The sequence below is a fragment of the Nelusetta ayraudi genome, unplaced genomic scaffold, assembly GCF_046127955.1.
Source record: "Nelusetta ayraudi isolate G7.1 ecotype Tasmania unplaced genomic scaffold, CSIRO-AGI_Nayr_v1 ptg000059l, whole genome shotgun sequence".
NCBI classification, from domain to species: Eukaryota; Metazoa; Chordata; class Actinopteri; order Tetraodontiformes; family Monacanthidae; genus Nelusetta; species Nelusetta ayraudi.
In genome coordinates, this window is record NW_027466109.1 from 3,928,226 (window position 1) to 3,955,189 (window position 26,964).

Here is a 26,964-nt window from a genome sequence, read left to right on the forward strand (position 1 = left end):
AACTTTGATTTAATCAGAAAACAATTTGAACCAAAAAAAGAAGTTAATTTTGTCTTCACTGATATAAGCGTCATGTGACGTGCCGCTGACGCGTCATTTGACCGCTGGTCCTCAGCTGGTCTGAGGACGCCTGGAGTCCCAGTTGAAACTGTCAAGCAGGTAACATCCTAACATTCCAACTTATTTGTCTGAACAAGGGCAACTAACAATTTAAACATTTTGATCACATTTTCCTGCTCCTGCACCAAAAACCTGACGTATTTTTATTTGTTTACTTTTTTATATAGCTCTAGACACTTCAGGGACACATTCCCAGCCCAAAATAACTCATAAGCATACTAAGTATCCCCAAATTCAAGATGTTTCCAAGTGGTCTGTCGCCTTATTTGTTTAGGTTTGGTTGTAGCAGGAAATAAGTTGCCACTCTGAACTTTTACTGGTCTCACCTCTGGACCGAGGGTGTGGTACGTCAGTCCCCGGCTATGTTGCTGCACCACTATTTACTGCTGCTGCAGCTCCCCCCCCCCCCACCCTGAAAAAAACAGAGCAGCCTCTTGTCTGGCTTTGAAGAGCTCCTGAGCCAGCGCCAGGTCTCGGCGCCGTTGGCCCGGCCCGCGAGGCCGTGTTGCTCTCCAGACCTATAAACTTGTCCGTCATGAATCCAGACTGCCAACCGAGTGCATCACGTCCTGTCAGCCCGCCGGTCCATCAGCTCTGCCCTCACGACTGACTGATGCCTTCTGTGCACCGGCTCGCCCTCAGCCAAGAGTGTAGGATGCGGTCTGGCCTCAGCGTTGCTTCCTTGCAACGATAATCTGTGATTAATCTTGGAAACGTGTACAGATTTTTTTTTTTTTAGGGGGGTGGAGGAGAAAAAAAGATTGTTATGACAGCAATTGTTGCTGGCCTTCTGTGGCTTTTGAGCGCCGTGATGAAGCTGCAATTTGTTTAAGTCAGAAATGTCAAATAGTTCAAATAGTTTTTTTTTACCCCCTTTTCAAATCATGGGACAGGATGGTGAAGCATTTTCTTCCAAAAGGTCAGTGTGCAAACAAAGCCTCTTTCTTCACTTTGCGGCCGAGGAATTTTTCTGCTGGGATATCGTCATCTGGGTTCCTGGTTATCCTGATCTTCCCACTGTTGCAGCTCACTGAAGGTCTGGGATAACAAAATGTAGCAGGAGTGAGACTGCGCAGGCTCGTTTTAATACATCAACTGCCAAACGGAAGGTTTGCATTGTGTAAAACTGGGCGGATCAATCGTCAAGCTCTGAAAACTTTTTTTGACCTGGTGCATATTTCAGTGATGAAGAGAGGGAAGATTAATCAAAACAAATGGCAAACTGTTTCAAAACCTGCTCTGTCGTTACCGCTGACGTCCTCTGCATTAGCTGCTGAACCTTTTTAGCCTTCTAATGTGAAGTAGCATAAGGAGATGTGTGGTGTCTGAAATCAGTAAAACATAAAAAATTAAACTAAGCAGTAATATCATGTGAAGTAAAGAGTAATATTAGCAGAGATCTGGTGACATCACAGTTCACCACCGTAGATTGATCACCTGTCCTGGTGGACAGTGTGGAGGACGCTAGCCAGTGACGGGCTGCCACCACCAGGTGGTGACAAGTGTAAAGCTTTAATTAGCTTAATCAGGTGGGACAGAGAGAGAGAGAGAGAGAGAGAGAGAGAGAGAGAGAGAGAGAGAGAGAGAGAGAGAGAGAGAGAGAGAGAGAGAGAGAGAGAGAGAGAGAGAGAGAGAGAGAGAGAGAGAGAGAGAGAGAGAGAGAGAGAGAGAGAGAGAGAGAGAGAGAGAGGAAGAACATCCAAAGGCCTATGAGCACCAAGTGCTAATCAGCCAATCACATGGCAAAAACTGAATATAGGCCTTTAGATGCAGTGAAGGTGATATGCTGAAGCTGAAATCCTGCATCAGAACTTGGAAGAAAGGAGATTTGAAGCGACTGTGAACGCGGGTGAACACGGTTGCTGGTGCCAGGCGGGCCGCTGGTCTGAGTGTTTCACAAGCTGCCGCTGATCTACTGGGATTCTCACCACATCACAACCGTCTGAATGGTCCCCAAAATAAGAAACAATGTCGACACTGTCTGCTATCTATAGCCTGCCACTGGGACTGCTGTACTGCTGCTCCTATTGTTCTGTCCTGGGGTTCCACTGGGACTGCTGCTGCTCGCTATTGTTCTCGCTGTTTGTTTTCTCTCTTTCTATGCTTCTGATCTTCTCTTCTCGCTCATCGACACCTGAATGCTCTGCTTTTCTCTGGTTTCAGCGGTCGACCCCCGTCTTCCTTCTAATTTAAGAGTCAGGATCCACTCGAGGTTTCTGCCTTTTAAAAAAGCAGAGTTTTTCCTTGCTGGTAGATCAGTGCTGCTCTCAGTTGGAACAGTTTGTTATAAGAATGTGACTTGGGCCAGGAAGGGCTTTGTTACGATATGGCGCAATATAGAAAAATGTGGATTGATTTGATTCGATGCTGCGAGGCCTCGTGTTTTCTCAGGAAGGCTCGACTCTCCGTCAGCGTGACATTGAAATTTGCAGCCACTCTCAGCAGCTTCACGAACCCGCACGCTTCCCGCGAGGATCTCCTGGTTCCTGGTCGTTTCTCACTCGTCACACTGATGCCTTTTTACAACGTCTTTCCCCTCTTTGTGGAGTTTGAAGTGAGCTCAGCGCCGAGAGCGCGTCCGCGTCTCTGGAGCCGCTGCCGGGTTGCGGCGACCATGAGAAACAAAGAAGACGCCTCGTCGAAAATCGGCTCGAGCAAATTGATTTTATCCTCGTGAAAGTTCTCATGTCTGCTCGCAGCGGCTCCCCGGCTGCGAAAACACCGACATCGCCGCCGCTCCGGCTGTAACTTAATAGTTTTTCTCCTTCTCCTCGGCCCGCACCTGCTTTAAGAGGAGCCCTCTCGCTGCAGACAATGTTATTTTTCATTTAGTCGTGCCCTCGGGTTTTTCAATCATACGTCCGTTACTAAGCAAACAAATAAGTTCCGGGCCTGTGCCGCAGACACAGATATAGACATGAGTTATGAGATTGAGAGGGCCCGGGAAAGGCTTTGGTGCCTAATGCTCAACATATGCTGCAGACGAGCGGAGCATCTTTCTGCAAAGTCCCGCTGTATGCTGTCACCAGAGGTGGAAAGTAACAAAGCACAAATGCTTCATTACTGTATTGAGTAGATTTTTTACTTTTACTTCCTAGATTTGTACACACACAAGTGTTTGTAGTTTGCACGTCTTGCATTGGAAGAAATATATCAAAAAATATATTGATTCAATAATGGCAACAAAAAAAAAACAACTCATTTTTTCTTTTTCACTTATGTACATTTCAGAACCACACTTTAGTAGTTCGGCACAGAATGTGAAGACTTTTGCCGTGTCTGACAAAAGTCACACACTCGTCTCAGGCTGAAGGACGGAGTGAAGGAGGAGGACGGGGAGGTGGTGGAGGAGGGTGAGGAGGATGTGGAGGGGCGGGCACAGGGTGATCTTTGGTAAGTGTTTAAGCGTTGAGTATTATGATTTATGGTGCCAAAGTGGGGCCAGTCGAGGTGTCGGAGTGCATTTCCAGAGGCATCCGTCTTGCGGTGGCGGCGGCTCGTCGTGCCTCAGGTGCAGCTGTTTGCGTCAAAAACTCCACCTCCACCATCCTGAGCGCGTCCTCCCTCTCTCTCTCTCTCTCTCTCTCTCTCTCTCTCTCTCCCTCTCTCGTCCATCCGGCAGTGGCCCACATCTGCTTTTCATCGGAGCTCCCCCCCCCCCCCCCCCCTCAACCCTTCTTCTTCTCCCCCTACCCGCACGTCTCGCCCGACACTCGAAGGCATTAAACGCTGGCACAAGCACGCACGCTCTCGCCCTGGCGCTTAACACGCGGCCGCTTATGCGACTTGAAAGGGAGAGGGCGAGAATTATAGAAAATGAAGTGTCACTGAAATAAAAAATCACCACAGATTACCACCAATTACACTTAATAACGCCGGCAGGAACATCTGCTCTTCAGATGCGGGGTGGAAAAGAGCACCTTTGTTTCCTTTTTCTGTTTTCTCTTCTTTCTTTTTTTTTTTTGTCCTCCTCGGGTTGATTCGCTTTCGCCGTCTTCGGTCTCTCTTGGACGCCAATCCCTCGGCTGCGTGCTCATCCTGACGAGTGCTGAGGAGAGCCGAGCTGGATCCTAGACGTGCGTCTGCTCCGCTCGGTGACTCAGATGTTAGTCACCCAGGCCAGTCGCCCCCCCCCCCCTTTTTTTTTTTTCCAAAGCTGATCTCCAGCACCAGTTGGCGTTGCAGCAACAGCAACAGAACTTGGACGGCAGATGAGGCGTGCTGAGCCAATCAATCAGCGTCATTAGTGAAGGAGCGAGTGGCCGTGCAGTCGTCAGACCTGTCGCTCCTGCTTTCACTCAGCGTCCCTGCTCCTCGTTGGTTCTTCGCCTCCATTCATTCATTCATCAGCGAGCGGCTCCAGGATCAGGACCTGTGAGCACTTTGCCTCCTGGATTCCTGATCCTGGAGCCACGGCGGAAGCGGGACAATGACATCACAGCAGGGGAGGGGGAAGGAGGAAGGGGTTGGTTTTGGCTGACGGGAACCTCGTTTGCCTTTCAAACAAGTCCGTAAATGCCCCCCCCACCCGACCCTGTTCATCAGCAGTGATTACACTCCGACTCTTCCCCTCGTGTGCCCGTGTGACCTCCGAAGATGCTGCTCCATGATGATGCAAAGTCCCGAGACGTCACATCGTATTGGTCTGGTGTGTTTGTTTGTTTGTTTGTTTGTTTGTGTGTGTGTGTGTGTGTGTGTGTGTGTGTGTGTGTGTGTGTGTGTGTGTGTGTGTGTGTGTGTGTGTGTGTGTGTGTGTGTGTGTGTGTCAATGAGGAGGGAGCGTGCGGCTGACAAAGAGCTTTTTATTGGTGCTGGTGTGTTGAGTTGGCAGCGCTGACATCAGTGGGTCTCTATGGGGAGTGAGTCAGCACAAGAACCAACAGCCCTGCACACACAAACACAACATTTGCTGCGGGTGATTCTGGCACCGTGACTCCTTCTGTCTCCGTCTTTCCTTCATTCTTTCTTTCTTTCTTTCTTTCTTTCCTTCTTTCTTTCTTTTCTTCATTCTTTCTTTCTTTCTTTCTTTCTTTCTTTCTTTCTTTCTTTCTTTCCTTGGCTCCGCTGCATCGGCCCATAATGGCACTAAGTGCTTACAACTGTGAACATCAGGGCAACATCCCACCCTGGAAATGAACACAGTTCTCCTCAACTCTTGGTTTGTTTTTTTTTTTAGATTATCATTCATGTATAAACAGAAACTGTAAATTAGTGTCCCTGCGTTGGGGGTCAGAATTTCAAACAACATTTTATAAGACTGGGTAAGTGTCTCTAGTCTGAACAGGAGAAAAGAGTTCATCCCTTACTTTCTTTTTCTTACTCCACTTTTTCAGAAGATGTCGGTTCAGTCACTCAGTTCTGGAAATCAGCAGTGTGTGATATCACAAAGTGGATGGTAAAACTAATCCTTGCTGCAGAGCTGCAAAGATCTTTCTATAATAATTATTATTTGTGTGAAGTTACTCCTCTTGAGAAGATTTGGAATTGGGTCACAATTTTAAATCTATGTGTCTTTCAGCAGACTCGGAACTTTTCAGTGTTTTTATTTTATTGTAATCAAAAGTAAAATGTTATCTGAAACACAGAAAAATACAAATAAAACCGCACTTCCACGTTAACAAGCTAAAGAAAAATACTTACCTCTATGATTTTTTTTTACACGTGCAATTAATTAACCAAGTTTGAAATCAGCAGGATAGCGCCCACGCGTCCACGATAACATGTTATCTGCAACTCTGTATTTATTTCTGTAGCCTTTTGCATCGCCCACCCCCCACCCCCCGCCCCCACAGTACGCAACATTTAGGAATTCAAATCTGGGGCCAAAGGAATGAAAAGCATGACAAAGTGGCAGCTGCCTGACTGAGCAGACAGACCATAAATCAGCACGCAGTGCCTCCTCTCCATTCCCTGTCACCTCGGCGGCACCACACGTTCAACCACCAGCCAGTACACAACTGGGTTCCGAGCCAAGCCTGCCGTGTGTTCAGGAGGCTGCATGACTGATTGCGCTGCTGCAGCCGAGCTGGAAAGCCCGCAGGACGGCGCATCGAGAATTCGTTTAACACCTCGATCCAAGCATCCTGCACACGCTCAGTGGGTCGCTGGCAGGATTCGACTCGACTCGCGCTCGGCGTGACGCAACTCTCAGAGTGACGCTGGGTGTTTTTCAGAGCCTCGTGGAGTTGGACACGTGATGCAGGAGGAAGGCCTGTGTACGGCGAGGCGTAATGAAAAACACGTGTGAAAGTCAGATGTTATTAAAAAACAAAAGGCTTTTAAATAAGCAAACACAGAATTGAATAGACTAGAAAAATAGAGAAGGTAGAGAAACAATTAAATTAACATTAAATTGTAGGGGGAAAAAATCCTTTTAAAACAATTTAACACAACTTTGCTCAGTTTCTTTGTGTAACTTTTGTTATTTGTGAAAATAACTTCTACATAATTTTTGTCAGTCCAGTATATTAGATGTATTACCTCTCTTGTTTGTGTATGTCTGACAAATTAGACCTATAAATCTTTTTTTTCAAAACTGCTATTTTTTTCAGAACTAAAATCTTTAAACGGGTCAACAGAGAAACTCCAATAAGATGAGCATCATTTATAATTTACAACTGAATGTTCAACAAAACTTTAATAAAAGCTGCTGCTTGTACTAATTGGATGCATTAATTATGAGTCCAATTGATTCAATCAAGACCAGAAGAAACTACAGAACAAGCTTTACACATTGCTGACCCACAACTTTGGCTCTGTGTGTGTGTGTGTGTGTGTGTGTGTGTGTGTGTGTGTGTGTGTGTGTGTGTGTGTGTGTGTGTGTGTGTGTGTGTGTGAGAGTTTGACACGTTAATGACTCCATGTGGATCTGTGCCTCCGTAACAATCTGCCTGTTTCTGTCCAGCTCTTTGTGATGAAAGAGTTCCTGTTGGGTTGATTGTGCTTCCTGCACTCCGGAGGGTCGAAGCTGAGTAAAAAAAAAATCTGTCATGATGTCGGTCGTCTGCAGTGCGACTGATATCACCTCTGGACGTGCCGCTTGACTTTCTTCCAACTCGACGCCTCAAGCTGATCCCAGCTGGCTTTTCACACAGAAACCAGGCTGTAAACGCTGCCAACATGTATTAAAAAAAAACAGAGTGGAACAAAAAAAAAGAGAGAGAGAGAGAGAGAGGAGAAGGCCAAGATTTAGGTAAACAGATTTGCACCGCTTTAAAACAGGCCGGCGCTGAAAGACGTCTCGCCTTCTGTGTTACGGCTGTGAGTGAAAGCAGTGTGGCTGTGCGGCTGCCCGGCGGCGCTAACGGCCTGCTAGCTCTGAGTTCCCTCTCAGAGCAGCGGGAACTTGGAGTGGGCTCACCATGCATCAGCTGCAGGAGAAATGACTGAAGACGTTCCGAGGATTGTCACTGATTTCCAGTTTCCTCTTGTTGCGTAGATATTTTCCAAAAAACAAACAAAACAAAACAAAAAACACCCCCTTCCACCCATCGGCCCTTTTTTCCTTATCTGCCTCCATTTTCACCTCAAATTCATCTTTTCCACCTTGTGTATTTTCCATTCATTCAAGACCTTTTTTTTTTTACTCCTCTGAAAATATTTGGATGTCTTTATTAAAAATATCTGTTAGTGTGTGATAAGAGCGGCAATAAGACTGTGAGGAGAAAATTTAATTTGAGAAATTGAATTAGGGAAGTTGGAGGAGGGGACGCCGACACGAGTGAATGAGTGAGGGAGGATCGGTTTACCATTCACTGACATTTCCCAGTACAGTGAGGCCATCACTTCAATTACTCACATATCTCCATATTCAATTTTATTTTTTTCTTCTTTTCTTCTTCATTGTCTCACTCCTATTCTTGGTTTTAAAGATCAAACATGACTGAATTGCAAAAACATGCTTACTTATGAGAACATTCTACCCTCAAATTACAATACAGTATTAGACAAGAATTGATTTACAATATCATAGTTTATTGTATTGTATTTGCCTGCAACCCTGATGCAAGTATTGAAAATGGATGGATGGATGTAAATTCATCTCAACTGGTAACTTTAAGTTATGTTTGAGAATTTATCCAATTTCATTTTCTTTTCAATTTCAGGTCTTTTATTTGTTAAATCTATAGAAATGTATGGTACCTACAAACTATACAGATGTTTCAAAATACTTAATGTAGTCACTAACTTGTCTAAATTACGTTTGTGTAAATTAGCTCACGGCATCAGTCAAATTCCTCCGTTAGAATTTGTTCATTTTTAAGATATTTAACAACATTTGTGCCAGTCATACAGTATATGCCATAGTTTTCTTTTATTTCTTTTTTTTTCTTAAATATTTAATGTATTTCTATTGTTATTGTTGTTGTCAATGGCAGTGGTAGTATCTTATTGGTACTAGTAGTAATTGTAGTATTAGAGTTTTTATGGTTCCTGTGTTTATTGCCAAAGAGCTCCGCGTGATCACATGGTGTTGTGGGATGGCCAGTATTTTCATAACCCCCTCCGCCGTGTTGTTGATGGCCTGCGTCCCGTCGTAAAACAGTTATTATTTGGAGGGCATTCATCAGCTCTGCTGCGCCGGAATGATTTCTGCTCTCTTACTCTTTCCTGCTCCCTGCTGCTTCTCCTCCAGCGAGCGGCGCCTTCTGCCTGGACAAGGAGGTGGACGGCGAGCTGACCGGCGCTGACGAGGCCCTGCTGCGCTGCGATCCCAGCATGCCGCTGCTGGTCGGGGCTCACCTGGAGGGGATCTACGCCCAGAGCGTCCACATGGCCGACCTCCAGCTGCAAGACGACACCCGGTGAGTGGCTGTCGCTAACGGTTAGCTCGTAGACAATACGGTGAATGTGTTTTCCATTATCTTTGCTACCGTGAATCAGAGAGCCCATAAAATGAACCCCATGTGGTCCAAAGAGCAGCATTTATTTTCTCCAGTAATGGTCTTTTTTCTGTTGCACACACGTGGACTCCTGTTGGTCACGTCAAACAAAATACATTCAGCTTTCTGTCCTTTCGCCTCCCGTTTTCTCCCCCGTCTAACTTCGGCCTCCTGAACCCAAACAGCGTTTCTTCACCCCTCTCAGTGTCTCCCCGCCGCAGCCCGACAGGATACGCCGCGTTCTGTGTTGACAAGTCCACTTTTTATCCACAACAGCCCCAATGTCTTCCTCCTGCGGAGTCCTCGCGAGCGTCGTGGCTCCTCCCTCCCCCGAGCGTGCTCAGGTGGGCGAGAGACAAAGACGATTCCTTCATGGGACAGCCGGGACAAGAGAGAGAGAGAGAGAGTGAGAGAGAGAGAGAACTCTTCTCACATCACTCAGGGGCTCTGGACAAAATCCATAATGAGCCAACTGACAGGAATGATTATGTCGGAGATCACAGCGACGCATGGAGAAACCCGAGCCGGGTTCCCCATTCAGCGGGGCAGAGATTCCCACCATAATACACAGTATTGTAAACGCCGACCCCTCATAGGCCGCAATTATGCCACCAAAAACAGGTGACTCCCCTATTTATCCCCCCAATGTTGGGTTGGGTTTTAACCCCTTTGTGCCATCAAAGCCATGTCAGTAGCGACCCCCCCCCCAATAACCCCTCCCCCACTCCCAACTCTCCCAACTCTTCGTCATAAATGCCCATTCATGTCGCCTCACTAGCAGGAGATCCTGTTGCGTTTATTCATAAACACAATTTTGGAGAGTCACAACCCTTCATTACACGACTGGACGTAGTTGTGTGGTTTTGTCTCTGTCTGTATTTCGGGGTCAGCGGGTCTTAATGTTGACTTTGAGTGGAACTGAGCCTGGCCGGTGCTGCTGCCGCTCGGTGAGAAGGATCAACCAGCCGCCGTCTGTCAACAGCCTGCGAGCTAATAGCGCTCATGTTCCTCCCTGTGTCTGTGCCCCCCCCCCACCCCCCGCTCACAGATCCTCCTCCGCCTTCCAGAGGTCCCTGTCTGGGGCCTCACCGGGCCCCGGCTGCGCCGCCACCAGCGGGCCCCTCTCCTCTCTGCCTTACTCCATCAAACAGGAGAGCCCGGCGGGCTACAAGACCCCCAACCCCGGCCGCAGGCTCCCGGCGGCGCCCCAGGGCGGCTTCCCGAACTGCTGCCTCGGCCACGAGATGGGTGGCGTGGTGGCGGCGCCGCCGCAGAGCGCTAGCGTGAGCGGGGCGTGCGCGGGCGGCGCTCTGTCAGGGGACGCGGCGCAGCCGTTTAATAGTAATGAAGGAGACTCCTCCCTGCCGGCTTTGTCCCCGCCGGGCTCCCGTCATTCAGCGCGGCTGCTCGGCGGCACCGCCGGTCTGAAGCGGCGCTCCTCGCAGTCGGCGGCCAGCGCCACGGCGAGCCCGTCGTCCACCGAGGAGATCAACATCACCGCCATCATCCGCTCCTCCTCCGCCTCCTGCCAGATGTCCATGGTGGCCCGCGTCAACGGCTTCCGCACCGAGCTGCCGTCGCCCGGCAGCGCAGCCGGCTTCTCTTCCTCCTCGTCCTGCTCGTCCGCCTCGCCGCCCTCCGCCCCCTGCAGGGAGCGGCCCCCGCCTCGCCGCAGCCCCCAGCAGGCTGCGCTGCTGCAGGAGCGCTGCCAGCTGTCCTCACCCGCCACCTGTCTGCTGTCCGCCTCCTCCTCCGCCTCCTCCTCCTCCTCATCCTCCTGCGCCTCGTCGGTGTCCTCGGTGGAGCTGGAGCAGGGGCCCAACCCGGGGCTGTGCGAGAACCAGGGCTCCATGCTGCAGGTACGTGGGGGTGCGGCTGCAGCAGCCGTGGGGGGCTCGGAGGGTCTGGGGCTCCTCAGCCTGATGTCGGGGATGCTGCATTCGAATCCCGAGGCCGGGGGCCTCCTGGACGGGGGCCAAAGAGCCGGAGGAGGGGCCCTGAAGCAGGAGCCCCTGGATGACTTCTCCCCCAGCGAGGACGAGCTCTTCAACCCCCACCACCACTACCACGGCCACCACCAGCACCAGCACCACCACCACGTGGGCGGCCACGGCGGGCGCCTCCGTCCCCCCCACCAGCACCTCTCCCGGCCCACCATGCCTCCGCCCTACCACCTGCACCAGTACGCGGGGCCCAGCCACGGCGGCCTGCTGCACCACCAAAGCCAGCAGACGGCACCAAACTCCTCGCTGGGACTCAAAGCGACCGCCGGCAGCCCACCGGGGGCTCAGACCGCCACCGAGCGAGAAGAAGCGGCCGCTGGAGGAGGAGGCGGCGGCGGAGGTGTAGGAGCGCCGCTGTCTGACAAGCAGGCGTGTCGCTGGATAGACTGCAGCGCCGCCTACGAGCAGCAGGAGGAGCTGGTGAGGCACATTGAGAAGGTCCACATCGACCAGCGGAAGGGCGAAGACTTCACGTGCTTCTGGGCGGGATGCATACGGCGCTACAAGCCCTTCAACGCCCGCTACAAGCTGCTCATCCACATGAGGGTCCACTCGGGGGAGAAGCCCAACAAGTGCATGGTGAGTCACACAAAGTCGCACAAAGTCAAACACCAAAAGAAAAGTGTCAAACAACACTGGCATCCAATGGCATCTGGTAGTTTACAACCGTTCCATGCAACTTATTTGGGAAAACCATAATTAATTAACGTTAGATTAATTACCGCCGTTCCTTTTCTTTCGTAATTGAAGCATAAAATTGTGTGTGTCGCCTTGGTGAGATATTCCTCCAATTTTTTCCAAAACCAAGTCTGCACTTGCCGATTAGTCAAGAGAACTTTCCATTTTTTAAGCAAAATGTGTTACAAAAAAAAAACAACAATATTGTTTCTAAAAAAGACCGGAGCCGCTGTAAAAGCAGCACTACCCCGTCCATCCAAACATATTTGGTGGTGCTGTTCTTTACAGGTAAGGCTCCAGTTGCGTAAGTCAACACACTAATCAACGTCAAGCTGCCAGTCGCCGCCGTCCCTCCAGCCGACGGAAAAAGAAGAAGAAGAAAAAAAAAAAGAAAATCCCTCCAACCCGCTAAGAATGATTCAGTCAAAATACACAATTAGTCCACAATTTGTGTAGGGGCCAAAGCCGTGTTTATTTTCACGGGCACTCTGTTTTCTCGCGGAGGGGATTGGGATCCCCCCGAAAAGCCAACACATATGGTTAACATAACCAAACAATGCCTACACTTGATCATTTTAAATGGGAGCTTTAAACGCGGAGCCGTCCCACAAGTATTAAAGTGAGCTTGGCTCGCCGTCCTAACCAAACACCCCGGATCGTCCTGCGCTCGCTTCGCAGCTCCGCTCCGAAAGAGAAAAAAAAAAAAAAAAAAAAAAGGCTCCTGTGTCAGAATCGAAAAAGCTCTTCTCGCGCAGGAAGACGTCCAAGTTTCAATTATTGGCAGAAGGAGGAGGGAGTGTGGGGGGGGGGGAGTGGGTGCAATATTGCCACAAGCACCTGTTTTGTCTCAGAGTCGTTCTTCCTGGCGGAGAAAACGCAACTCATGTTTATTTTTTCTTAATAACGCTGTGCTTGTAAAATAAGCTGAGGTAAGAGGCCCCGTTAATAGCAAAACTTCATTTCGTTCATCGGCCCGCCTGTGGAAATCGCACACGGCGCTCCGAAGAGTTGGAGCCGCCGCCGCTTCCTTCAGCCTGGAGAGAAGAGAAAGAAAAAAAGTTGGAAGCAATTTTCCGCTTTCCTACGTCTCCACTTGGGCTTTCAATTACTCAGATGTGTTTCACATTCGTTTGTGTTGCTTGTGTGTGTCTGTGCGCGTGTGTCCTTTCATCCAGCCGAGGCCCTGATGTCATATTTGGGCGAAGGCTCGGCGTGTGAATGTGTGGCGAGAGGTGTTTGCATGAATGTGTCACTGTGAAGGTGTGTGTGTGTGTGTTTGCGTGTGTGTGTGTGTGTGTGTGCGCGAGCCGGTGTGTGTCTGTTTATGTGCGTTATCGGGGATGTTTGCCATATGTGAGCGCTGGAACAACTCAGCTCAGTGTGGACTCGTAACTGCACTGTGTCTGCAGACGTCAGGGGCGCGCACACACACACGCACACACACGCACACACTGCAATACAAAAATGGGTGCATTGTTTTGCGGCGTCGCTCACAATAGGAAGTATTGATTCCGTGTACAGTAACGCCGCCGCCTGCAGGATAAACACGACCGTGAGACATTTTTCGGGCCTAAATCAACACGTCTAATCAACGGGGACCTGATGTATGTTGATGTGGCAGATAAACTCGGAGGGCCAGGGAAAATAAACACGCTCCCCACGTGTATTCTGGCCATGCGCAGACATATATACACATAGAATTGCCGGGCGCATGCAGGACAGCTCGCGAGGAGAATTCGTACTCGCAGTCCTGAATCTTTAGGTTGCTTTATTCCTTTTTTCTTCTGGCTGGGTTTTTTGGCCTGGGGCTCCGATGCCTTCAGTGTTTGTCAGAGCCGCGCAATAGACAAAGGTATTCAAGAATGCGAGTGATTTTAGTGGAGAGGAAACAGATGAGACTTTTTCTTTTTACAAGCAAATGAACCAAGAAAGAAGGAAAAACAAGCAGCTGATCACCGTCCTTCCCAGCAACAGATTCCACCCCCCCACCCCTCTCGAGTGCCGACTCCCGTCTCTCTCCTCTCCACCGCTCGTCCATTCTCTCTGCTCCCTGGAGTCACAACGCCACGAGAGGAGCCCAGACGCGCCGGTGTCCCTCATCTGGGTGCCGTGTCACTTTCTTATCGGGGGAAAAAAAGGTTCTGCATCCATTTGGGAAAACGCGTTGCTCTCTCCTCACCCATTACAATGAGCCGAGGGCTCTTCAGTGGGGAAGGCCTGTGCTGAGGGACACACCGGCAGAGAGGAAACAACATAATCTCGCCGCAATATCCTGTTGTGTTTCATGCCTAATTCGCCTGTTATTTTAGTTTATTACATTTTTTTTCTCCCCTCGTGCGTCTGCATAAATATTAAAAATATATCCAGCCAGAGCACACACACACACACACACACACACACACACACACACACACACACACACACACACACACCCGACATGGTCCCCAGACTCCTGATATTGCTCTGCTTCGTCAGAGGCCGGGCCAGCAGAATTTAAAGAGTCTGAAGACGGGACTGGTCAGAAAATATCCTCCCTAAACCACCAAAGCTCCCTGGATGGAAAGGACAGGGTGACTTCAGGCGGCGGTGCAGTTCTTTTTTTGTTTTTTTTTCTGCTGCCGCTACTGGAAACAAAAAGCGTGCTTAAAAATGTAAAGGGAGGTTATATTTGGAGCCCGAGTCAGCAGTTTTTGTTTGCTCGGATCTTTAAATTTAGCGAGACGGGGCATTTTGAGAAAGTCACAAATCAAAGTCAGTGACAGTGCAAAAGGCTTTGTGTTGAAGTTTGGCCTGAAGCCGGCCGGTGTGAGAGAGAGCGGCCCAAAGCAGCAGCAGCAGCAGAAAAAGAAGATGAAGAAGAAGATGAAGAAGTATTCTGCAGTAAAGCACAAAGCCCATTAGGAGATAATGCAGCAGTAACACCTGAGCAGACAACACGTTGCCTGGCGTGCTGCATTTCCACATTCCAGATCTTCCACGTCACTCCTGTTAAAGCCAGAGGTGGGAAAAAAAGAGTTTCTCACATTCAAAAAGTGCTGAAACGCAGCCAGCAGCAGCTACTGAGTGGGACTGGGACACAGGAGAAGAAAAAAGGCCCAGACAGATACCAAAACCTGCTGAAGGAAACTTGGATGTTCAGGCACAGTGGGGGGGGAAAAGTGTAAGAGAGCAATTTTTTTTCTAATCAGCGGACATATTTTTTATGTGTCACTCGTTGGTCTTTATTTTAGGTCAGTGGAGAAAATCACTCGGCCTGCGTGTTATTTCGAGGATGTGGACTCTTGGCAGCCGTAAAACCGAGTCTTTTGCGGGCAATCAGCTCGGGCGCATTAGAGCGAGCGGGGACTTCCATTAGCTAATTAAAACTGAGGTTAAGCACATGACCCGACTTTTCCTTCTGAAACTGGAGTCGCCCGAGCGCCGAGTGCGGGCGGCGAGTGACGTTGATATTAATGCGTCGGGAGCCTCCGACAACTCCGGCTCGTCTGGAGCGGCTGCAGCCGTTGCACTTTTTTTTTTTTTTTTTTTTTTTTTTTTACTCTCAACTCACACGGTGTGTCTGCAATTAGAAAGGCTCAGGTAGGGGCCGCAAAAGTAGGAAAAAAAAAAAAAAATCTTTCCAGAAGCTAAATAAACGTTCCTCGTACTCTAAAGTAGCATGTAATGCCTTGGCTAAACGAGACGTTTGAAAAAAAAAAAAAAAAGAAGAACCCGAGTTGTAGTCACATTTTGTGCTTAATGGTAAAAATCTGCGGACGTTTAAACTGACCGGAGAGACTCGGGCAAGCGTGGAAAGTAAATTAGCTTCAGAAAGGGTTCCGAGCACACACACACACACACACACACACACACACACACACACACACACACACACACACACACACACTAGTGGTAGTTTTTTAATGGTAATCGGGCTGAACAGCTGAGAGAGGTCACCGATTCGGCACGTCAGTGAGAAACTCGAACGCCACCAGAAAGCGACGCCGTCCCGTCCGCCAGCTCGGCCTCTGGAGCCCAGACCACAGCAGGCCCAGCCGGGGACCTGGCAGCCGTCCACCCGGAGAGGTCCATCTGACGGTCCCTCCGTCGCTCCGCTAGCCACTAAATCGTGTTTCACTTTGTCAGTCATCGCCTGGTAGCTACAAGGTCCTAATTTCTCGTGGAGAAAAAAATAGAAAAATCACAATAATCCAGCGCAGCAGCCCGGCGGCCGTCTCTCCCTGCGCCTGTCACGCTGATAAAACCCAACGCCGCCCACATGCCATGTCGGCATGGTGGAGCCGCTGGCAGGGACGGATGTTTTGGCATGTGAACCAAAGGCCTGATGGATCGTGGTTGTTTTTTCTTGTCGAGTGGGCCGGGCCAACTTCTTGTCAGTCCAAGAAAAAGACCCTCAAAAAATGTTTTTCGTTCAATCTTTTCGCAGTAATGTGGTCCAGGACTCTCACCGACTCGCCAATAACACCCCCCAAGTCCCCACCTCCACCAGCACCACCACCACCACCTCCTCCCGCTCCCCTTTTTTTCCTCCGGCTATCAATCATTGGGATTTTAACGCAGCACTGTTCCGATTCAATGCTGCAGGGACACAACGTGGCCACGTATTGTTGTTAAACAGCTTCTTCATTTCAGCTGTGCTTGCACGGATGTCAAGAGTTTCAGTGATGCGGCTGCATGTTGCAAGTGGAACACATAACAAGTATCCAGTTCTAGCTTCGATCTCTATATCTGCAAAGTACAAAGACTTTCATCGTTGAGTTTGTAGAGTAGGAGTTGCAACGAAAAGTAATTTCCCCTTGGGGTTGAATAAAGTGATTTTCCCATTAAAAAGATGTGCTATAATTATATGTGACAAGGAGACACAAACATTTTTGCATTGCAAATGTGGCATTTATGAGGCAACAAAATCTCCAGGAAAACAAAAAACAAATCCTCCAGGGAAAACTTTCTCTTTGGGATAGCAGCTCATCGTCAGCAAACGACGGCACAGTTATCATTGGCATTCTAATCCGTGGTCTTGAAAAACACTCAATATTAGTGTAACACTGTATAAGCATTAGCGTTATTCTTCAAAATATTGAGGAACAACGCTCCTCAATATTACACTCCTCAGTAGGTCGAGCGGGGCACGGCTACTTCTCTCAGCCGCTATTGGCTAACAGCTACACACGATCCGCCTCTTTAATCGCATTTGTCTGGAATGCCCTATTTTGAGTTTGCCTCATTTCCTCCCACTTTTTATCACGCTGGTTGATACGAGGAAACCTGAAGACCCAGGGATGCTTACACATTGCGGAGAGATTATGGCATGATTGTGTTCCTAATCAGTTTAACCTCTCTGCTGAGCCGGATCGGTTTACCGATACATCGAATAAACGAGACTGGAGCTTGTTTTCACCCAAGGAGACGCAAAGATCAAAACCCCTTTAGGTGTTTTTTTTTTTAAAACAGTGACACTTGGAGATTAAAGGCCTAGTTCTTAAAATGTTGGCTGCAATTAAAAAAAGATGATTGATAAAAGTCACTCATATGAAAAAGATTGTGTGTCTTCATTTGCAAATGCAGGAAACTGCTCTGCTGTTTCATGATTTGATCCTGAAATCGCAGCTGGTACAATATCAGAAATAGAGATTGCCATTAGCGCTGTTTGCAATATTATTTCCAGCCACTAGATGCCCCTAAATCTTCCCCGCACATCCTTTAAGTTTTTTTATTTGGACAAATCCTCCTCTCCTCTGCAGCTGCACTCGCCCGCCGGTGTTCGCCTAGTGTGTGTTCATTTTCTCAAGCGTCCGTGTGTCTATTTACCAAATGATCAGATGCTAATGCAGCTAACACTGTGTGCCTGTGCATTTTGTGTGCAAACAAGCAGGACTTTTAGACACTTTTTTTTTTAGGAACGGCTTCTGTCTCAGGGCCACGCCACAAAGCCTGCGCCGCGGTATCCCTCCACCCAGCCAGCCAATCAGCCGGCCGGCCAGCCAGCCAATCAGCCAGCCAATCAGCCAGCCAGACCCAAACCACAAGCAGCAGGCCGGCCCGCTAATGCACTGTACATGTGCGGCGGATGGTTGCTACTGTGCAAAATAAACACGTTGAAATATAGATAAATTATGCAGCGAAAGACGTGTTTACATTGAGGGTGTCGAGTTCACTGCCGCACTGTTCCGCCCGCCAGCGCGACGGGCTTTCATTTTTGACAAACCTCCGAGGAAAACGAGGCAGGCGGCCAGTTTGTCTTCAGCGATCAGGCGTCAGAGAGTGAAAAGTTTGGGCCAAGGACGCCTACGACAAGGCGCCGCGCGTGACAAGAGACTTGGTATGCTGCGATCGCATTCTTCAAGTGTTAGCTTAGCGCGCACGCACAAGCGCAGTTGTGTGTGTGCGATCCAAACGCTGTGGATCCGAACCCGCGCCGCCTGTCAGGGAGAGATCCAGATGGAAGAGGCGAGGCGCCGAGTGAGGCGTACATTATGGCGTTGAGTGTCACACGCGTCAAACCCGACGAAGCCTCCAGCGAAACCGCGTCCACTGTAATGACTGATAATAAGTCAGTGAGTCGGGGCCGCCACCCCGAGAGAATCAGTTCTTCACTTCCTCTGGGACACGTGAGGATGAACGGAGGCGATGTAGGTTGTTTTTTTTTGTTTGTTTGTTTCTCCATTTCATTTCACAGGTTGTGCGACCGAGTGGAGCTGGGCAGTGAGGAGGTTGGAACAGTGAAGCTCAGAGTCAGTTACCCCCCCCAGAACTCCCCCCCCCCCAAAAAAAAACAAAACAAAAAAACTCCCCACTGTAGAGTTTTACACCCCGGAGATCTCCAGGAAGAAGAAGAAGAAGAAGAAGAAGAAGTCTCCCACTCGCCGCGCAACATCTGTTTCACATTCGCTCTGTTCGGAATTTGGAATTAGTTTAACATTGATGTAAAAAGGATTATGCAGGGCTTTAGAAGCAGATTGGTTCGGTTATTCGGGGCCAGGATTGCAGTGGAAGTCGGGCCCTTTCAAGTCGGTGCGCCTTCTCTCATCTCCCGTCCCGTTCCTCCAGCTTCCCATAACAGCCTGGCATCGTGCGGTGGCGAGCGGCGGCGGCGGCGGCGGCGGCGGCGGCGGCGGCGGCGAGCAGCAGCTGTCATTTCCCTCCGCATCCAGGAGCATCCAGTGTCAGCGGTGTGCTGGAACGCATTATAGAAGGCCCGGCGAGTCATACATGATTTAGAGGAGACGCTGTGATCTGTGCGTTTTCTGGGCTGGGGAGGAGACAGTGTTTCGCGTTATAGTTTGAAACGGACGGACGGGTAAACTGCAGCCGGGGCTCCGCGGACCAAACGCAAAAACACACGGGAAAAAAAAAATTTCGAGGGGGAGATGTGAAAACATTTGCTGCAGAATATCAGCGAGGAGCGGGAGACGGCGGGATCCGTGCCAGGTTGTCGGCCCCGCTGTAATTATGCAGGAATCAGGTGTGCGCTTCGTCAAGTCCATGTGTTTTTTTCTGCAGGCCAGCGAGCGATCGGGCCTTACAGCTTCCAGATTTTCCCCATTTTCTGATCTTTATTTTTCATCCCTGAACTCCAGCGGAGCAGCGTTTGCACAGTTTACGATCTACCAAAAAAAAACAACCTCAAAACAAGTACTCAAGCTGTCCCGAGCTGCATGTTTAGCCCTCTGTTTGCAGTCCTCTGTTTGGAAAAAGGACAAAGTCAAGGTGGCATTCTGAGTTGAGGTGGGGTGCTGCTGTCACTGCGGGTGGGGATCAGCGGGAGTTCCCTTTATGACATCACAATGGACCCGTGTCCAGAAACTTGAGAAAAGCAAAAGAGAACTTTGTTTCTTTTGCAGTCGACCGTTTCTCTGGAGCCCTGCGGAGAGAAGAAACGAGGCCGAGCTCAGCAGCTAACGAACGTCTGCGCATCTCGGTTGCAACACGTTTCTTGAGGCAGCTGCTTTTTGCTTCCTTTTTTTTTTTTTTTTTTTTTTACCCAGAATGCTTCTTGGTCCTTCTCCCCCTCCTCGACAAGGGGTAGCATAAACACATTCTTTTAGCACCGCTGCCCTGCCTGCCGCCTGCTGCCTCGTCCTTGGGCTGCTGCTGCTGCTGCTGCTGCTGCTGCTGCTGCTGACGGCAATGCCATGTTGTGACCCATTGTTTAGTTTTGCTGGCATGTTTTCTGTCTGAACGCTGCATCGCCGCTGGCGTTTGACTTGGCAGCTCCGGCCGACTTGCGCACTGTTTATTTGTTGTCAGCTCCCAGTGAAGGAGTTCAGTGCCCACTTGTATGCCACAGCGGGCGCGAGCCTTTAAACAGCTGCGTCAACTCAACTGCACTTTTCCATATGGGTAAAAAGGCTTTTCTTTTTTTTTTTTTCTTCCCCCTTTTTTTTGCGGCTTCGCTCTCGTCATGTCACGCAAAATAGAAACAAAAGCCGCCCTATTATCCGGCGCAATGTGACTGGACGGCCACAAAGAGGAGCAAACTCGCGCGTGCCCATCTGAAAGCAAACTCGTAACTTTATGCGCTTTACAGACACGGCTAAATGCTGCCACCTCGCCATTAGTGCCTCCTCTCCTGGATTGATGCTGCGGTTTAGCGGTGGATTTGTTGTTTCTGAAGCCTTGGATGGATAATTTCAGGAGCTGCGGCGTCTTTCCAGGCGTGTGGCACTGTCCAAACTCACAAGGTGCCAATTTCTCCATTTCAGGAAGCTTCGATAGATGGAAAAAAAAAAAAAAAAACCCAACAGCAATCATGAGACGTGTTGCAGTTTGAATGAGTAATGTGACATATTTGGGTTTTCTTTTCTGTTTTTTTTCCCTCATGGTCTGGTTCATTTTTACCCTGGGATATGAGGGAAAATTACAGCAGCCACTTTTCAAAAGTGAAAGGAGGTATTAACCTCATTGCAGATTTAGAGCCTTTTCCATCTAGAGTGAGCGGAGAGAATCGCCATGGGGGCGAAAAGGAGAAGGACCCCTAACTCGCGAACATAAATCGATGTGCGAAAATGAAGCTGTAAAAAAAATCGCAGTCTGGGGCGACGCTGCGCTTTTCGGCGGCCGGAGGCTGCGGCTCGCTGGCAGCCCAGGGGTAACAGAGAGGCGGAAAGCGAGAGTGAGAGACGAGGCAGGTGAGAGTGAACGACGGCGGACAGATTGAAGCCTCGCTGTCAGAGGACGCCCTCAGACGGGACCCCGCGCCGTCTGCCAGTAACATCAGTGCAGGCGCCGGATCAGAACACGGATCATGTTTAGGATTTTGGTTGCTCCAGGCCCACGGTCCGGCTTTCTTTTTCTGTTTTTCTTTTTTTTTTTTTTCGCAGCGATGACTCCGATTTCTGGTGCGAATGCCAATGGAGGCTTTGTACGCTGCTCTAATTAGCCGCCTATAAATGGTCACTATTGACAAGCGATGCGAGCGTTCGGTTCTCTTTTAGCAAGCCGTCACTGCAGGATTCGGTTAATGCTCCAAATTCCATATAGCTCGTATTTGCACAACTTGTGCAAATATGTTTTCGGCTTCCTTCAAAGCTTCGTCCCACTCCTGGTTTCACCACCAGCAAGACACCGGATGATGCTAATGATAGCACAGCCTGCCAAAATTTTAGCCTGATTAAATGAAGTGAAAATATTTTTTGCTGAATTATCAAGAGGACCATCTGCTTTTCGGTCACCTGACGTCTGCAGGATGGCGATGATCTGGGATCTGTTCTCGCTCTTCTGCTTCTAGTAAATCAACATGTTACTTTCTTTGTTTCTTTCTTTTCTTTTTGATCAATGCTTTGGCCTTTTTTTTTCTGATTTTATGAACACCAGCCTTACATTGTCAGAAAATGCTTCCAGTTCAAATGAAAAAAAAAAATGTCTTCAAAAAAATATGCACGTAATTAACCCCAGGAAATTATTCATTTGATCATAATCCCCTTTTCTTTCATTGCCATCCGGCAATAAGAGGACTTAAAAAAAAAACCAAAAAGGAAACATTCCTGTCACCGACTGGGAGCCAAATCCTCGGCAGACACTCCAGCCTGCTCGAATACAGCCATCATGGAACACTTAGAAGAAAATGTCTTTAAGCCCTCAAGTGCCAAAGAGAACAATAATTCTGTTAGGGCTGCGGAACCAAGCCAACAATGTGACACGTTAAAAAAATTGTAATCGCTTTTCCCTTCACATATTGATTTAGGGACGAGCAGAAATATGATCTATTATTAGATTTTTATTTTTTTTAAGATTTTTTTCTTTTTTAATACAAAATAAGCGGTGCAGCTGAGCCGCGTTCGGACGGTCAATCGTGAATTATGTCCTTGAGAGAAAAGCATTCTTTACACCTTAAGCTGTTGCCCAGAAGGAAAATGTTATATATTGTGGGAAGAGAGGAAATAGAGAGAGAGAGAAAGAGAGAGAGGGAGAGAGAGATGAGGCCGTCCTCCCCTTTGCTGACAGTCGCTCCTCTCTTGAGGAACTTGACCCTGTTTTTGTTTTTTCCCCCTTTCCTTCTGCGCAGCCCTGGTGAACCAGTGAACCCCAGGCTGCCCCGCTGAAAGAGGAAATCACATCTTAGCCCTTTAATCTGATTCAGGGCCGCAAAGCTGGTACACATTTGAACGCCGGGTCGGTCCTCAGAAACACGGCAGGTTAAGTGCTTCCATGATGCCTCGCCGGCCACCGCCGCCATGCACCGACAGATGCATCACTTCCTGCTCAATCTCATGCAAACGGCCAGCGAGGTGGGGGTGGGGGGGCGGGTGGGCTGTGGGGACCCCAGCTGGGCCGACTTATTACGCAAGCAGCCTCATTAAGTCATCATAGGAACGCTTCCTGTTGTGCCATCAATGTTGTAGGTTTTTTTTGTTCTTTTTTAATCCGGCCCCTCAAACTATCCGGGGCCACGTCTGCAAAATGGCTGTTGAGGACAATTTCTCCGGTCATTTACATGACTACTTCCTCCCACCAATTTCTCGGCTGATCTCTCGCTCGCCCGCTCGCTCTCTCGCTCGCTGCTGCATCTGGACAGCACTCCTCGCCGCTCGCAGTCATCTGCTGCGCGCACGCCAATCTTTTCCGTCCATAAATTAGACAAAGTGCGGAGAGGAACCGAGTGGGAAAAGAGGAAAACAAAGCGAGCATGTGTGAATTCATTTGCAAGACGGGGGAGAGGGGGAAGGGGTGAAAAACCCCAACTTGAATTCAATTTGGGTTCCCGCTGCTGCCAGCAGCAGCAGCAGCAGCAGCAGCAGCAGTCCGGCCTCGTCTGCTACTGCTGCTGCTGCTGCTGCTGCTGCTGCTGCTGCGCTGGTGGAAATGATATATGTAAACTATGTAACTCCAGTGCTGCAGGAAAAAAAGCTGCGTTTAATTTTGCATCCCGACGGAGCGCATGAGAAAAGCTGCCCTTTCCCCTTTTAGCCGTCTCATCGAATCATATGGATATAATTTCATCCATTTACGTCGCTCGGCTCTTTGCTGCGGTTGCCACGGGGCATTTTGCAAAGGCGGCCAGATTAAACGCACATGTTGCTCTCATCCGCAGCTCCAGCGCTCCGCCGCTCGGCCCCGCAGAAACACATCCTGAAGTGTTGATGGCCCTCCTGGCGGCACGGAGCGCGGCGGGGCCGACCTGTGCGATGCACTGGCAGAACTGAACCCGGGCCCAGAGAGGCTCCCATCATACGTCTTCGATTCGACAAAGCGCAGAAACAAGACAGCTGTTCTGATCGTTCACTCGCGTCACGTCCCGCGGGTGCTGCTTCAAAACCTGATATTTTAACATAATTAACGTGACCTGTTCTCGGACAGGAAGTTGGTGTCCCAGACGTGATTGGCTGCTGTAGTCACGAGCCGAGTTTGGAGAGAAAAAAATATAAGGAAGCGTAAAATCTTCACAATGAAGAAATATAGCAAAAGAAATTCTGTTGCACCTGATTCAACACAATTAATTAGACAACTGATTGAATTTTTTTTTCCTGTTAGCCAACACAAATAAATGATAAACTGGCAAATCGTTCCCCTTTTAGGCCTAAAAAGGGTTTATTAAGCTGCTGTGCGACTGTAGCCTGAGGCCTGAGTCCATATCACACAAGCACACACACAGTTCACAGTATCACGCAGTTTTCCTTTTGCCCACCAAATAAATAAATAAATATATAAATCACGCCCTTGATTGTGCCTGTTAAGTCGTCTGGCTCCATCAAGCTAATCACAGCTGGTTGGACTCGTTGGAGCTTCTTATATTCTCAACAAAGCGCCCTGCGTGTGATCACCAGCAGTGTTGAATGTCACGCTGCTAAGCAGCCAAATGACCGAATCCAATCTCGCCGTCATTAATCAGAGGCCCGATTGACGATCGCTGACCGGGTCCGGTGAGACCTATCCAGCGACGACGCAACGGCGAGCGTCTGGCAAACTGCAGCGAGAGCCCTCAGAAATTCCAGAGAGTCAGCTCTGCAGCGGCGAGAGAGCACTTTTTTTTCCCAGAGAGGAGTCCTCTCGAGCCTTTTCAATTCCTTCACCGTTGATTTGGCCTCCTAATCTGATTGCCGTCCCGCACGTCAGCAGCCGCGCTCGGCCCATAACAGCCGGCTTGTTTCCATCTCCCGCGGCTCCCGCTGCCCGCTAATGAGGAAGCGCCGCCGCACACTGCCGCCATTTAGCCCCCCGACACTGTGGCCGCCCCACCTCCCCCCTGCCAGTCAGCAGTCATTTCCCATGAAGCCCTCAGGCCGGCAGCACCTTCCGCCGATCCGCCTCCATAATCTGCGTGTTGCGTGTTTACCGAGCGGCTCGGCGGGAGTGAGACGCCGACGGTCGCGGCGAGGCAGCCGCTTGCCACCACTCGGAGCGAAGCAAAACATGTTTAAAGCAATTAATGTGATTAGCGTCGCCTAAGTTGTTTTTACGCAGAATATCAAAGGCAGAAATCAGTCTGGTGCAAAACGTCTGGACTTCGCCCCGACGTGTCGCTCACCTCACCGTCGCCTCGCTCGTGTTTTCAATGTTTGCGTCATTAAGTGTGCCAAGTGCATCGTTACATGTTGAGATGAGGTCATTCTAGCAGGAAACGAGTCTTTCTGGTCTTTCTTCTTCTGGATTTCAGAGCTTAACTTTCCTTCCTGGACTTCTACTTCATTCAGCAAGGCATGATCGATTATCCAAAGGAACTATATTATATGTTTATAATATGTATATAATATTCCTTTTTATTTTTAACAGGTATTGTTTTACATCATTATGCATTGCTCTGTCTACTAATTACTTGCACTACCAGCAAAATCCTGTACACACTTCTCCACCATGGCCAATGTATCAAAGATTCAGGCCAAAACATCCACATGATCTCTATTCCTCCTTACCCTAACTGTGTATGTAAGCTACTGGATGGATCTATCTATCTATCTATCTATCTATCTATCTATCTATCTATCGCAAGCCAGTTTTTTTAACATAATACAGTAGCTCGATACAAGAAAACCTTGTTTTTGTTTGGGCTTAGCAGTGATAAAGCACACCACAGTTAGGGCGATTAAGGCAAGTAGCCAACTGTAGTGAAGCCCAGTAGTGCAGCAACACTTTCCCGGCCCGGAAGGCCGCAGTACCTACTGGTCTTTTTCTTCCTCGCGCTCAGCCGTTCCGACTGTTGCTCCACCTCCTTGAGTGAAAACACGCTCCACATGATCAACACGGCTCCCCCTCACCGAACCCGGAGCTCTAATTCAGACCCAAATTTGTATTGCAGAAAAGAAAGCAGCGGCGGAGTGATTATTCCCTTTTACATAAATACACACATTCGGTACGTCAATAATAGTCGTGTTTGTTTTCCGCACTCGAGTCCTGGGCGCCATGTTTCGACAGCCGCCGTGGTCCGCGTCTGGCCGTGACCGCCGCTGAGGAGCGTCCACGGCTTTTATTAAACTTTCCCACCCTCGCCGTGTCTCCCGTTTCCATCCCGGCCGTTTGATTGGCAAGAGTTTAGAATAATGTGTTTCCAGCGTGAGGTCAGGAGATATTTTTCCACGCTTTGCACGGCTCAACGGTGTGTGTGTGTGTGTGTGTGTGTGTGCGTGTGTGTTGATAAGGTCGGGGGGGGGGGGGTTTACCCCGCGCTCATGCTGCAGCCTCAGCCTGCCTCAGTGTCAGTCATGTTGCTACAGTATGTATATGTGCTCGCCGGCCACTTTATTAGGTACATTGCTTGACTGCTCATTTACGCTAGTAGCTAATCCGCCACCCGGCACCTCGTTGCACTTAGTAGACACAAAGACGTGGTGAAGACGACTCGCTGAAGTTCAAAGCCAGCGTCAGAATGGAGAATACAGGGAATTGAAATGACACTGAAAGTGGTGAACATGGTTGTTGATGGCGGTCGAGCTGTTGGTCTTTTTACAAAACTGCTGCTCACCACATCGCAACCATCTGCAGGGTTTACAGAGGACGGTGCCAAAAAGAGAAAAAAAAAAATGCAGCAGCTGTGTGGAGGAAAATGCTTTGTTGATGTCAGGGGTCAGGGGTCAGAATGGACAGGCTGGCTGGAGGCCGCAGAAAGGCAACAGTAGTGTCAGATGATGGCTGGTTGCAACCAAGTTCTAGAGGACAGTGGGCACCATGCTAGGAAGCCAGTGCTTACAAGGTGTACCTAATAAAGTGGCCGGTGAGCGTATGTCACGACCAGGCAGCCTCCTGTCGCCTTATTTTGCCACATACAATGATTCTCATCATCCTTGTAACTACATAACTACAGATTTATTGGTCAGAAGTAGGTAGATGACCTGTGGTTTCCTCCAGCTCTGTTGTGAATTCTCCATTGTGGAGCCATAATTGGCCAGACGAAGCCTCGATGGATGGACACGGCGCGGAGACCAAGCCGGTCACCCAACACGGCTCACTGGGGACTGGCTTAGGTTTCGCCCATATTAAATGGAGCCTCAGTTGAATAGGAGGGCCAGGCCGGGTAGGCTGGCTGAGTGAATGAAGGAGACCAGCGACGACTATTGAGCCCAGATGAAGCTGAAGGCCCATTAGAGGAATGGTGTGACGCGCTCCTTCGCCGTAACCCGACCTGCCGTCAGCAGCAGCCTTCACTAAAGATCAGAGCACGGCGGGGGCGTCGAGTGGAGTTGAGCATCCATTTAGATTTACAGGACCTGCACGAGGGGGAAAAAAATTACATTCTACACTGTGGCAATTTCTCCAAAGTTTTAACTCACTGGAACTTTTTTTGTTATATTTAAAAACAACCCTTCTGTGTTTTTCTTTCCGTACAAAGACGAGACGCATTTAAAAATAAA

At 49.2% G+C, this 26,964-nt stretch overlaps 1 protein-coding gene across 2 annotated transcripts in view; it reads left to right on the forward strand.

The window, feature by feature from the left end:
* The window catches only part of glis1b (GLIS family zinc finger 1b), a 70,530-nt gene that overhangs the window by 21,313 nt on the left and 22,253 nt on the right, over positions 1–26,964 (forward strand). For both annotated transcript variants that reach the window (XM_076039240.1, XM_076039241.1), the window contains 2 exons: positions 8,756–8,924; positions 10,051–11,584. In XM_076039240.1, coding sequence (XP_075895355.1) covers positions 8,756–8,924; positions 10,051–11,584 — 1,703 coding nt within the window. The remainder of the gene's footprint in view (positions 1–8,755; positions 8,925–10,050; positions 11,585–26,964) is intronic.